The 15076-nt window shown below is 37.9% G+C and overlaps 1 protein-coding gene across 2 annotated transcripts; it reads left to right on the plus strand.

Annotated features, from left to right (window-relative positions):
* Window positions 1-6485: 6485 nt before the first annotated feature.
* On the plus strand, window positions 6486-9388 carry LOC129767584 (gastrula zinc finger protein XlCGF42.1-like). 2 transcript variants are annotated; one of them, XM_055768624.1, is made up of 3 exons: window positions 6486-6612; window positions 6672-6780; window positions 6882-9388. In XM_055768624.1, exon 3 carries the CDS (start codon window positions 6930-6932, stop codon window positions 7794-7796), a length of 867 nt encoding a protein of 288 aa, XP_055624599.1. In that variant the 5' UTR covers window positions 6486-6612; window positions 6672-6780; window positions 6882-6929; the 3' UTR covers window positions 7797-9388. The 2 variants fall into 2 exon arrangements, with proteins under 2 accessions (XP_055624599.1, XP_055624600.1); XM_055768625.1 differs by having other exon boundaries at window positions 6907-9388.
* Window positions 9389-15076: the final 5688 nt, after the last annotated feature.

A 15076-nucleotide genomic window follows, 5' to 3' on the forward strand; every position in this document is an offset into this window, starting at 1 on the left:
GGTTATTGTTTAAGGTATACAGTAGAACCCCGATTATCCGCGATGCGGTTTATCCGCGAAAGCGAGTTCCATAGTAATTCTATAGAGTTTCCCGAAATTTGTCAGTGAGAGGTGGGAGCTTGCTCTCTTATTTTTTGTCATGAATTACACATTATCGGACCACTGATGTACAACCCCTTACAAATGGACAGTTTAATGATTTCTATATTAATAAAACATACTTTTCGCGTTGAAATAACCTTTTCTCGTGTTAGCACTTCATTTTTAGACCTTTATCGCGTTATCGGCGGTGGCCTAGCCAGATTATTTCGCGGATAATCGGGGTTATACTGTATTTGAAAATGCAGTTTCCGTTTTTTGTGTGCCCATATAATGATTATTACGCTGTTGACAGCTAAATGCGTAGATGCGGTCTGATAATCGGTACCTTGCTGGTGTTATCATTTCTGAAGCAACGGGATGTCGCAGAATGAATTCCAATTAATATTTTGAAGCTAAAAATGAATTAAATTTTTTCGCTAAAAATGAATTATTTTTCATGAAAAATGCTGTTATGAAGTTCATACAAAATCAAAAAATAAGATATCAGAAAACAGCTATGTAACGCTTTAAATAATTTGATTCATGTTGGTAAACCAATTGAGCCTAAACAATCAAGATTCTGAGATATCGATTTCAAGAAAAATGCGTTTAAAAATTCGTAGAGCAATACTACAGGGTTTTCCATCTTTAAATTCCGAAAGTAAATTGAAATAAAACACACTTAGAATTCGAATTTCGATGAAACTTTTATTTCAAATTATAGTTTGGTTTATGCCATTATGTGTAAAATACAACATCATTCAAATGTCCACCTAGGGCTTCCTCGCACACCTTGATCCGGAACAGGTAATTTTCGATGACTTTTCGGCACATATGGTGCGGTATCTCGGTCATAACTTCACGAATGTTGTCTTTCAAATGTTCAAGAGTTTGCGGAGAGTTGGTATAGACACGGTCTTTCGCATAACCCCACAAAAAAAAGTCTAGCGGGTTCAAATCGCATGATCTGGACGGCCAATTAGCATCACCAAAACGCGAAATTATGCGTCCCTCAAATTTCGTTCGCAATATGGCCATGTTCGGTCGCGTTGTGTGGCACCTGGCGCCGTCCTGCTGAAACCACATGTCATCCGTATCCATATCTTCAATTTGTGGCAAAAAAAATCGGTGAACATGCGGCCATAGCACTCACCATTCACAGTTACCGTCTCGCCGTCCTCATTTTCAAAGAAATACGGCCCGATGGCTCCACCAGACCATAATGCGCACCAAACAGTGACTTTTGGCGGATGCAATGGCCTCTCAACAATCACGTGTGGATTTTCTGAGCCTCATATACGGAAATTTTGCCACCGAGCTCGAAATGTGCCTTATCGCTGAAGAAAATTTGATGCGAAAATTCAGCATTTTGCTGCTGTTGTTCGTTCACCCAATCGACGTATGCCCGACGCATTCCATGGTCACGACGCTCTAATTTTTTGTACCAGTTGGACTTTATATGGATGTAGGTGCAAGTTCAAATGCAAAATTCAGTTTGTTCGAATTTACGCACTACATTGGCGATTGTGTGCTCTGTAGGCCGTCCATGACGACCAAAATCCGTCCGTAATGCTCGAAAAACATTTGCCGGTTTTTCATCATTTTTATAGCATAATTTAACAAAATTAACACGTTGTGGGATGCTAAAACGATCCATATTGTAAAATGGCAGACATTCAACTAACGATATGACGCTTTGGTTGACAGCTATGTCAAACGGTTGTCAGCGCAGGGCTGTATACTTTCGGAAGCCCGAAATGGAAAACCCTGTATATCCTTTGAGGTGACCCCATACTTTTGCCTGTAACTTTGCACCGAAATCAAATATGGGAAAATTCTTTCAGGACAACATTTCTGGGGGCATAAGCGTCCTAAAAATGTGAAAAAAATAAATTCAATTTCTTCGACCTTCCATACCGTGGTCCTCCCTAAAGCGACAGTCGTTTACTTTCAGTTCTTTCAGTATTTTAAACCGTAACGTTTATAACGTAATTCACAATATTTATCAAATAAATTGGGAACAGGTCTCCCTATTTGACGTTCATGTTTCAAACAAACCAAGGCGGTATAATAAGGTGGAACCAGAGAAGAGAAGTGGAACATGAGAGAAAAAAGTGGCAACGATTTGTGGCAAGAAAATGTAAACAGTGAAAAAATTGACAGATGTTACGCTCTAAAAATTGAACATAATGTTAAGATGTTTCTAAAACGGTGGGAGACGTCATATATAAGGTGGGAGGTTCGTATATAATGTTATTAATGTTAGCATCATCATGATAAACACGGCGAATGGGATAGAAATTACAAACTGAAAATTGAATAAAATATATATATATATATAGACGCTGAAAGTCCTGTGGACAAATATTATAATCCATTTTTATCGGTTTATGTATAATGTCGTTAATATTTGCATTATCAAAATAAACCCATATGTATTGTAATCATAACTTGCTGTGCTATCCATAACAACCTTTATGGTCGTATTTCACCAATAATGACAAGCTTCGCCATAGAAACTGGACATTGAATAAAAAAAAATTAAAATGTGGCAAGAGCATCAGTTGAAATATTTTAAAATATTCTCATCGAAATAAATTGAATGATACAATAATTATACGACTAGGTGACGTATGTACGCTTAAAAAACAACATAAAAATATGATTTCTGAAAAAAAATATTTTTTTCCAATACCCTCTGTTGGTATTGTATCTAGAATTTACAAGGTAATGAAAAGTTAACATCAATTAATTTCTAATAATCAGCTTTTTAGTTGCCGGGGAATTAACACCAAACTGTATTTTTTTAGTGTTATATATATTCCATTCTCAGATTTTCGTGTAAATTAGTAGTTTTGTTCCTTATCGCAAAATGTTAGATCCCATTCCATTTTAGGGTGGTTCGAAAAATCTAGTTTTTCCCCTTTTTTTCAAAAATAACTTTTTTCAAAAACTCATATCTTTTGAACTACTAAACCGATTCAGATGAACGACATATCAAATTGGCCAGTTAGCTATTCTTTAAAAAAAAATACTATACTTGCAAGAAAAGATAATTTTGTTTCCTTAATTATTGGTCGTATTTGTTTTTTATGTAATTGTTTTTTCATTGTCCAAGGGCGCAATATTTTTTTTATATTTTTTCTCTAAAGCTGAGGATTTTTTAACATCCAAAATGTGTTCAAATCATTTTTCTCCTTTTTTCCAAAAATTACGTTTTTCAAAAATTCATGACTTCTGATCTACTGAACTGATTCAGATAATCGACATAGTTAAATGAAGTCAATAATTTCACACTTGCAAAAAGGGGAATTCTATACGCATATAAATAGTCTTATCGCATAGGATGATCGAACGAAGCTTAAAAACATGTTAACTTTGAAAAATCATAACTCAAAAACGAAAAAGAACATCCATCTGATTTTTTACTGTGTTAAGTGAAGGTTTCACGAAAAAAATATAAAAAATAGAGCACCCTTGGTCTCTAAACCATGTAAACTATAAAAAAAACGATACAATTATTAATCACGAAAGCATAATTGATTTTTTCGCAAGTGCATCATTTTTCCTAAAAATTCTAGCTCATTGGCTTTAATTTGATAAATCGATCATCTCGGTTAAAATTATAACTCAAAAAAGAAAAAAAGAACACATCTGATTCTGAGTAAAAAATGTAAATGTGTAAAAAATCCTCAGTTTTCAAAAAAAAAATGAAAATTATAGCGCCGTTGGTGCCGAAACCATGTGAACTATAAAAAAATGGATACAATTAATAATTACGAAAATAAAATTCAAATTTCTTGTAAGTTTGATAAAAGACTAGCTAATTAACTTCAATTTGATGTGTCGATCATCTGAATCGGCTTAGTGGTTCGAATGTTATGACTTTTTGATAAAAGTCATTTTTGGGAAAAGTGAAAAAAATCGAATCACAAAAAAAAAATACAGGTTCAATGTTTTATCATAACGAAAACAAGCTACCAATTTTCACGAAAATACGAAAACCACTATATCATTTTGGCATGGAATGGCTGAAGTAATACTGCAATAGTTCACAAATTTCAAAGTTTGCGTTTTTCTTGTTGTTTTTCATGTCTTTTAGTGCGGCCATAATCATAATTAGGATTACTGCATTTGAATTGATGCTAGAAAATAAAAGTATCATCAACTTTCTTGAATAGTGGATGTGATATAATTCACTTTATATTTGTATATTTATTTCTATATATTTTTAAACTAAAATATTTGTCAAACAAACTGCAAAACTAAAAACTTTTATACAGTGCCTTCATTTTTTGAGTTTAACACTCAAAGACTAGCAAAGAACCGCCAATTAAAAAGCGCCAATAAGTGAATGTGTACTGTAAAACTGTAAAAAATATATAAAAAATATACAATCGAAGACTCTTTTTGTCGTTTATGAGTTTGGTTTTTTAAGTAACTACTAGGCATGTTTGCGGATTAATAGAAAGATATGATATGTTGATCCTTAAAAAAAGTTAGAAAGTTCCCAATTGGGAAAAAATATAAATTTCATGTGAATGGAGACGACTTTTGTGTACAGCACGTGCCACTGGGGTCTATTGATGATTAAGTAAGTAAGATTTCTTCCAAAACGTCATAACTTTTCAACCATTGAGTCGATTTCAAAAATCGACATATCAAATGAATTCTTATTCTTCTATGGATCAACTTCAGTCGGTCATTCAAACAAACTCAGAAATTAAATACTAATTCAATAAATAATTTTAATAACCATCTCAGAAAAATATTGAAAAAAACATTCCTTTTTTAATTTCTCTATCAAATTTCGATAATATTGCACTGAATAATTAAAGAAGGGCAATTTTAATATTTGAATAAACTTATTTAATTATAAACATGTTTATATCAACCTTCCCATCTTATCATTCTAAATACATTTGGTAATGCAAAATTAGTAGAATGTACAAATTTTTTGTACATATTGTCAACAAACCCGCATCCCTACCAGAGATTAGTATATTTTACTCGATAACATTAGTAAGCTTGGATATTGTCATATCTGAAAATTGGTGAGAAAAGCGCGTATTAACCATTTTCATTGTTCCTATAAGGCAATACGGATGTATAATAAGGATATAATTCTGATACGTGCATTTTCGGCACGAAAATGTAGCCGATATTGGGCTTCCGAATCATTGTTCTGCTTGACATATGTGTTTATTAGTACGGTCGAAAATGACTATAGATTGGTAGTATTTACCAAAAAATTCGTTATATTTACTAATTATTTCTCTCAGTGTAGAAATCCATACACACTCAAATCAAGTGTGCCTGAAAAATTTATATTCTTCACGTAAACAAGCGATGAAAATGTGGACACTTTTTAGTTAGTGAATTGTATGGAGTTCCACTGCTGTGGTGGAACGTTATGTCAGAACTGCTGTTCAGCCATTACTTGAGTTCGAATTGACAGCGACCAAACGAACGGCTAGAGTTTTCCGAGAAAGAGGATAACAAATGGCATGCAATGATGAGTGCATACCGCTATGTGTTTGCTGCGCATAAACGTTGGTTTTGTTTACGCTGTTAGCATCATTGTTGTGTTTCGGTGACTGCTGCAAGTTGTTGTCTGCATTGCTGTTTTACGGAACGTGAGGGTTGTTGCTGTTGCTGCTGGGATAGGCAAATCAGCGATTGTGGGACCTTTGCTAGTGGGTATATGAAAGGGTCACTACCGGCGGGCTTGTGCCGTACTGCTTTAAGTTCCATTCGATTTGGTGGAATTAGTCGTTGGCGACCCATTAGAATTGAGTGATAGCGATACGCTGTAGATATCCATGCATATCGTTTCCCGGCGACTGCTGCTTTAGCTGGAGACTCACCTGATCGTGCGGGTTGTGAGACACAACAGCTAGTTCGATTGAAACCGGCCCAGCGTATGTATATGTTGGTGTGGACCGCTATGTAGCATAAAAATTAGACCTGCTTTGTTTATAAACAAAAATAGTCGCTGTCATTTTTTATCCCCTCGCATCTTCCATGCCTTATCCTCATACTGTCGAAAACGAACCACCTGTCAATTCCAGCTCCTTGGTTTGTTTCAAGGAGCTGGAATTGACAGGTGGTTCGTTTCGAGCAAATCAAGACGGGTCTATGGTACTAGGTGAGGCCATTTCGTCACTAAGTTGGTTAGGGGAGCGGTATATGAAAACAGTACGGAAGAAAGCAGAAGGGAAATTATTTGCTTGAAGCGTGAAAGAGACAGACTGATCATGAGCGAGCTTGGGCACAGGCGTATTGTGCTTTGTTTACCAACAAAACACAGTAGACTCTCAAGATGGCTGAAGAGTGATTTTAGCAAGTTGGCCCACCTTAGGATATACTTCTAGGCGCCTTGGAGCAAATTAGAGGCGAATGAACTGCAAAGTTTAAATCCTCTTAAAAACAAAGAAAGAAACGAGCAAGTAAATGTACAGAAATACGCTTAGGAAACTAAATTGCTATATCGATCTCTACCATGATGTGCAAATGGGCAATGTGTTCTAAGTATGCAAATGTTTTGTCTATGAATAAACTTTATCCAAAATAACGAGATCTTGCAACAGAAAAAAAGTTGGAAGACAGTGCTTCGTTTGTTTGCCAAAGCTGCTCTCTTAAGCTGTATCCACTCGTTGCGGAACTATTCGGAATTACCCCAATGACTTAATACCGCAGGTGAGATTATACTCCAAGTTCTGTTCAAAAACAGATTAAAATTTTGGATAAAGAAGTCGATTAGAACTTTCAATAGCATTATTTTTAACACAATTCTGCAGCGTTCTTTCTTTCCAATCTTCTCAGATCCTCTTTGCCGTGAAATTAACATGCCCTCCTTTGTCAAGAATGGTGGGCCACGTGTGACCAGGTCGGCCACCTCTTCCGTGAAGAGCCCTGTCAAACCAACCGCAATAGTCTCACCCAGAACCAAGCGAAAACTAATACCCTTACTGCTGTCCTCACCAGCAGTAGAAGATGAGTCAGTGTTGGAGAGACCGAAGAAGCGACCGAAGGTGGTGATAACGATAGTAGCAAAAGCAAAAAAGGAACAGCAGGAGAGCAAATTGATGTCTTGTAACAACAAAAATTATGAGAACGATTCTTCTCCGGCAGAAAGTGATATTAAGAGTAGGAAACGACGCGTCTGTCCCCATTGTGATCGTACGTTCACTCGAACTGGTGATTTGACACGACATATAAGAATACACACCGGGGAACGACCATTCAAATGCCCTTTCGAAGACTGCAAGAGTGATTTCATCTCATCAGGAGATCTGCACAGACACGTCCGCCGCCACAATCGAATGCTGAACTTGGTGGAGGTCCTCAAACCTCACGTTTGCTCCAAGTGTGGAAAAAAATTCGAACGTAGATTTCAGCTGAACAGACACAGTTCCATGCACGCCAAGGACGATCCATATTTTGAGGGCTTCAACTGTGAATTATGTGGCAAAGTGTTCACTAGAAAGGACCAATGGCGCGCTCATTTTCTCCGACACATCGATTATAAGCCACACAAATGCGAACACTGCAACAAGTGTTTCTCGGATCGGAGCAACTATGCGAAGCATCTCAAATTGCACCAACTAGATGGGGTGACACTTTACTGTCATTTTTGTAACAGACCTTTCGATACCAAACTGAGTATTTCAAGACACTTAGTTCACTGCAAATATAAAACGGGAAGCACGTGAAAGAACTGAACAATTTTATGGCTTAGAAATCAGCGAGTAACCCAGAGAAACAAAAATAGCGGAAGCAATAAGATTAGAAGTGTATTTGTTACACGGGACCAACTCTTGGAATGGTCGACTATTGTATTCAAGCGCGGGTGTTGACTATTTTATGTATAGAATAGCCACAATAGCGCAACCGATGAGACCTTCGTTTCTCAGTACAAAACATTGATAAAAATTCTTGCTTGGTGCACTTTGGATACTATCGGAATTAAACAATAAAACGAATATTGGCATCTGTTCTTTAATGTCATACTTAATACAATCCAAGGTAATTCACATTTACAGGGAAAAAATGCGAATATATACAATATATACTGTTGTGGATCCTTACACCATACTTACCTTACCCTAGAATGAAAAGAAAAAAACCTTACCTTTATTGGCGATCTAACGTACAAATCTACACCTAGGCGGCGCTGCGGTGAAAGTGATGATGGTTTTAAATTTTGCCATGTGAGCTTATGGAAGGTTTGTAGTTCTTTCCATAAATTACAATGTTATAATCATAAAAGATTATTTGATTGCGATGTGTTTGTAAAAAATTTAATTCTGCGCAATTTTATATATATAACATGTTATTTATTTACCTCTTTCAGTAGTGAAAACTATAAAAATGTTGACAATGGTTGAATTAAAGAAGGAAATTCGAGAGCACAATCAAACACAAGTAGAAAAATGCACGATTCCTGCATATGAGAACTACCTTGGAAAGCCCGGAAGTAAAATATACGTGATTTGTTTTTGAGTTTTAGGTTACATTAGCATCATTTTCTTAGTTCAAAAACAAAATCCATATGTCTCACCGATCGTTTTCGTTTTGCGTTAGATCGCCAATTAAAACCTAAGATAAGATCAGACAATAGGGGGTCTTTTGCGGACCAAATTTCTGTCAGTCGTTCTGATTTCTGATTTCTGTTCGTTCTGATTTTGTAAACAAAGCCGAATTTTTCAGTGTTGCCAATGGAAATAAATAGCGTTAGATCTGTATTGAATTTAGAAATGGTGAATTTGATGAATATTACGATATTTAGCTTAAAGAAAATGTGAAGGAATTATATGCAAGTTTATGTATGTGTTTTTTCACAATGGAGTAAAGTGAACGGCAAAACACTCATTTATCAATTTAGCTTCGTTAGGTCCGTAATGCGATTTCATATTTCGGAATATAATTTCCATTGCTAAGAAGAAATGGAAAGTCTCATCATTCACTTTGCAGATGGCAGAGTTGTTAGCTCTAGGTCGTAAATATGAAAAATATGGTTGATACTATCAAATATGCAAAATCATTAAATTTGCACCAACCAAATGTTACGATTCATAAAAACAGAAATTTAAGAAATCCGAAATTTTATAATATTTGGCAACTCTGGTATCATCATGTCATGGCTTCGTTTTTGTACGAGGAAGAAGAGTAAGAAGCCAGTTGTCTCATCTTGTCGTAGATTAAAACCTAGAATGAAAACAACACGAAATCAATATAAAAATGTACTTACCTTAACTATACACTTACCTTATACATTATGACAGCTGAGAAAGAGAAGAAACACACACACACACATTCATGCATTGTCAATCATACGTTGTGGAAGAAAGAACCAAGAGGAATAAATTGCTCTCAATTTACATTGAGAGTTCATCGAGTTAACATCTTTGTTAAAGGCTATCCGAAAAGTATTTCTCTATTGTTACATTCGTGTCCGACATCGTGAGTTTTAGACCGGAACATTTCCGGCAAACCATTACCGTACATATACAATAAATAGATGAATTTTCATGATATACAGATTCGATGACATATCTTCAGGAAGTAATTTTAAAATTTATGTAAGTTTGTTCTTACATAAATTTTAAAATTACAGAGGAAAAAAGAGCTGAAGATTGTCGCCAAAACACGAACAGAAGAACAGGAGAAGAAATAAACGACCTATAATTACTGTAATTCATTCGATTATGGATTCCAATTCATTCAACTTGTTTACATACTAAAACATTGCCAAATCTACTGTTTATATTGAATTATTGTTATAACAGTTTAATGATTGGATTTAGGAACAGTGCATCACAGAATCAGTATCAACGATGTTTTATCAATTGGAATCATGTACCTTCGATAATGGATGGAGCTTCAATGGCAACTAATAGTGCACCATAAGACAGCTCAAACGAGCCCCAAAAGGTTGACTAAAAGTAATGGTGAAAAAACAAAAACGAAGGCTCCTGCTCAGTCAGTTCATAGTGGCAATGAGGATTTTACGATATTTCTAAAAAAAAAAAGAAATAAAAATACTGCTCCTTGGTTCTCTCGTAGCAAGTTCGAGTCCGAACGAGGATTGATGGCTTTATCGGACATTCCCTAACATGGATTACATTACATTGGCAGTCCGATAAGTACTTAGCCTACAAAAAACAAAAAAAAAATGGAAAAGTGGCGGATTTCTTTAATCCATTTGAAAAATACGTTTTCTCAAGGTCTGCAAAGTAGGTCTCCGTGGCGGCGATGATCTCCTCATTCGACTAAAATTTCTGCCCGGCGAGTGACTTTTTCATGTTTGACAAGACTGATTAAGGCTACGATGGATGGAATACAGTGCTGTGTGCGAATATCGGGTTGATTATCTGATTCATTCGAGTCTCACAAGGGGTTTCGACAAGGTGATGGTCTCTTTTGCCTACTGTTCAACATTGGGCTAGAGGCTGTTATGAGGCGTGCGGCGTTTAACTTGTTTAACTTTTAACGATTTTCAATAGATACAGTCAATTCATCTGCTTAGCTGATGACGTAGACATTGTTGGCAGAACATTTGAGACAGTAGCTGAACATTACACCAGACTTAAGCACAAAGCAGAGAGAATTGGACTCAAAATCAATGCGTCTAAAACCAAATACATGCTGGCTTCCGGATCCAAGCACGACAGGACCCGATTAGGTAGTAGTGTAACGATCGACGGCGATGAGTTCGATGTAGGGGATCAATTTGTCTACCTTGGTTCAATGGCTCAATGATACCAGCCGGAGACGCATTATCAATGGGAGTCGTACCTACTATGGTCTCCACAAACACATAAGGCAAAACATACTTAGTAGTCGTGCGAAATGTTCACTGTACAAAACGCTCATAAGACCGGTTGTCGTTATCAGGCACAAAACATGGACAATACTCGAAGAGGACCTGCGAGAACTCGGAGTTTGAACGGTGTGAACCATCTTCGGCGGAGTACAGGAGGACGGCGTATAGAGGCTAAGGATGAACCATGAGCTCACGCAACTCACGGGCGAACCCAGTATCCAGAAAGTGATCAAAGCTGAAAGGATACGCTGGGCAGGACATGTTGCAAGAATGTCGGACAACTATCCTGCAGAAATGGTGTTCTCGGGAATCCGACTGATACGAGACGACGAGGAGCACAACGAGCAAGGTGGTTAGACAAAGTGGAGCATGACATGGTGAGCACGGGGTGCCCGCGGAATTGGAGAGAGATAGCCACGAACCGAGTTAGTTGGAGGAAAATTGTGAATCAGGCCATGTTGTAAAGACGTTAAGCCAAAATAAATAAATAAATGTGATAAAAAGGTCCAGAGAGCAGTCGTAAATTTAGTTCTCAAAAGCAGTAACATTTTCGGTGAAATGCTGCTTGATTGAAGGCTTTTTCCTATATCACACACACCGACATTGAGAGCCTTAGAAATATTAATATGGTATCGTAAAAATGACGAAAGTGAGTCAGAGACAGCAGAGTACACCTGATTATTGTTTTACACGGGGGTTAAGTACCGTACCTAAAACATTATTCAACTCATGATTCTTGTAGGAAATTTCCTCAATTCTACGATAACGTCGTTTCATTTTTGTGATTCGTACATGAAATGTTCAAAAACATGTCTATACTGCCGTTCTACGCATAGTTGTCCCATGTACTATTTGACAATTTTCACTTTTCTTCATAAAACAATGTTCTTACGCATAATCTTTCGGGAAAACAAAAAAAAATTACGTTTTGATTCCAACTTTTGAAAAAAAAACAACATCAAGCTCAATTGTACCATGTTGATATTCTATTTCTTTTATTCTTTTATTATTTATTTGAGAGGTTTTCAGCCTCCTGGGCTGGTTCGCCTCTTCATCGATGGCATTGCCGCAAGTTTTGAGATCAAATTATTGCACATAAAATTATTACATAAAAGTTGGACTTCAAATGACACAAACACATATAAAAACCATTTTCAAAAAATAATTTGACAAAAAATAAACATGCTGTTTGCTTGCTGGACCAAATGGCAAGGATGTCCTCGAACCATGGCTTCAGGCCAATGGAGAGGAAGCCGTGCCATTGAAGGTACCGAAGTGTTCTCATTCCCCTTCATCGTGGAGGGGAAGGAACAAGGATCTTCTTGACTGATCCATTGTTCAGACACTAAATCTTGAAAAATAGTTCGGCATCTTTTAAGTAGCAGAAAAGCGCTGCTACTCTCGCTGAATCGTCGCTCAAGACATCTCGTATACTCCCACTAATTCCATGGATATTTCACAGATCATCGTATTTGGGGCAACCACACAGGAAGTGTTCGACTAAGTTGTGAACTTGGCAGTGGTCGCCGAGTAGATGGAAAGGTCCTCTGTTGAATCCGTGTGAAACCGAGCAGTGACCGGTCCTCAGTCTGTACAGGATTCGTTGTTCTCTCATTCTTTTTGACGTAGATCTACGTCTTTCACTAAGGGTGCCAAATCAGAAAACAGGCCACGTTTTTACGAAATGAAGTTAACATTAATAACTATTTTTGCCGTGAACGGATTCTGGCGGTTTACATACCAAACGAATCGGAAATTCCCTAAAATTTGTTTGATATGCTATACATTACAATCCCATAGTCTGTATATGGTTCAAATTGATGAAAATTGGAAGCATTCCCATTTCCTTACACATTTGTTCTGTACATTTGTGTGTTTTCCCGAACAGAGCTGTCTATAACGAGCAACTTATCGGCGAGCAACGAAGGGGAAATCGTAAGATGTAAAGTCTCCGTGAATAAAGGAAAAGAAGAAGGGGAATATTCGCCTAGAGTATAAACAGTGGATCTCGCTGAGGTAAACTTCATGCTTCGTGAGGACACCGACTGGACAACACCGTTGCTAAGCGAGCTGAACGGCGAATGATTTTCTCAAGGCAATGGGGGTGGAGGAGTAGTATGAGGAAAGAGTAAAGTTTTCCAAGGGCCTTTTTGAAGGCTAGAGACGAATGAACTGAAGAAGTTTAAAGTCTCTTTAATTCAACAAGGAAAGGAAGGAAAGGCAAACTTTCAGTATCGTTCTAGATACGAAACAATGGACATCGCTTGTTCTTCCTTTTTTTTGCGCCTTTCGTTTCGGATTGAGCTGTAGACGCGACCTAATTACTGACTCGCTAATGTCTCTAGCATTGCAATCATAGTATCAAACTTAAGCCATTCCATTAAGGTTCTAAGCTACACAATTGTGTGGGGAATCATCAAGCTAGGCTCTCGTCAGCTCACCAAGAAAATAAATGTTCTGGAATTTTGTCAGTGATTTGGTTTCACATGACGGTAGGAAAACTTTCTCCACTAAGGATGAAAACACTCACAAAAAAAAACAAAAAACATTTCAGGGTGACCAAACTGGTAGAATGATTATTACTAAATTTTCGTAGCATTATCAAATAATAATCGCAGTTTTAAACAAGCGACTTGAATTAAACTACAGCGCAGTTCTACGTCAACAATGCGGTCGTGTCTTGAACACAACCTCCTATAATTTTTTCGTCGTTGAACCTGACAGTCGAACCCTTGATTTTTCTGAGAAACTGTCCTCTCTCTGCTAACCACCTTTCGGTCCAAAAGGTGCGAAAAGAGTTGTTGATCCACAACTTCACGTCGTCCAGCGGCACCTCCCGGGTGACAATTCCGGTGTGACCGATTCCGGTAAATCGGTCGGTCGCTTTATTCCCTGCGATGCAGTTGTATCCGGGGACCCACATGAGCACAGTGTCGGGCAATAGGTACTTCCTGATGGCCTGTACTCATGGATGTTTGGTCCTGGTCGCACTGATGGCATCAATGGCGGTCGCCGAATCGGAGACGATCAATAACGGCTTGGAAGATGAAATTGTGGTTGCCTGGAAGATGCTGGCCACCTCGGCCGAGAAGACATGGCAGATGTCCGCGAGTTTCTTGCTGTAAATTAGACGATTATTACTATCGCTTACCCCAAATCCAACCCCTGATGATCCTTTTGAGCCGTCCGAATATCTGATCTCGTGGAGACGGTATTTTTCTGCTATGATGGCCTTGAAATATTCTAGCAGACCGGTCGAGCTCACCCTGGCTCGAAAGTTGTTCCTAATGCCGTTCTCGACGAAAACAGTTGGGAACCTCCAGTTGTTCGCACCAAACCAGGATTCTTTTGCCACCAGGGGGAGGTTGAAATGTACCACCCGCTGCAAGATCGTGTTGCTAAGGGCGGTCAGGTGGTCCCTTCTACCACTGGTTTTCGACAAAAAACTGGCAGTCCTAGCTACGATTGCCGAGTCTATGAATAGTTCGAAAGGAGGTTCTCCAATTTCAGCGCAGACAGAGGCAGCAGGTGTTGATGGTAGGAGACCGGACACAGTCTGTAGTGCTTTGTTGTAGATCGGTGCCAGAGTTTTTGGGAGCTTGTCTCCAGCCAAACACGTCAATTCGAGGCCATATGTGTGGCGGCTGCTGATGAAAGCTTTGGCCACACGTAGCCGGATATTTCTGTTGTTGCTCCGGGACGGTTTGGAAATTGTTTTCAACAGATTTAACCGGGTGGCACAGCTCTTCTTAACTTCCTCGAAATGGCGGAGGAAGTTAAGTTTGTGGCCAACCAACACTCCAATGTTGTGGAATGTTGTTTTTGTATAGCTGGACCCTGAAGGTAACACAGTAAAACAATTTTTTTTTGCAAAATTCAATTTTATTATTCAACATAATTGCCTTCAAGGGTTATACAGCGATTATAGCGATCTTGCAACGTTTCGATACCATTTTTTTAGTACTCAGTGGCGTCTCGTCCATATGTGCACCTCGTGCACTGCATAACCTAATATTTTAAAAGAAAAACAAATATGAAACGCTCCTACTCTGCTATGCACAGACTAGAGCTCAAAAATGAAATGTCTGGAAAGTATGAAAAACATACGGCTCTCCCAGTCCACGCACTGTGCAGAATTACGTATATTGGTTTCTATTTTGTACCATT

The sequence above is a fragment of the Toxorhynchites rutilus genome, chromosome 2, assembly GCF_029784135.1.
Source record: "Toxorhynchites rutilus septentrionalis strain SRP chromosome 2, ASM2978413v1, whole genome shotgun sequence".
Taxonomy (NCBI): Eukaryota; Metazoa; Arthropoda; class Insecta; order Diptera; family Culicidae; genus Toxorhynchites; species Toxorhynchites rutilus.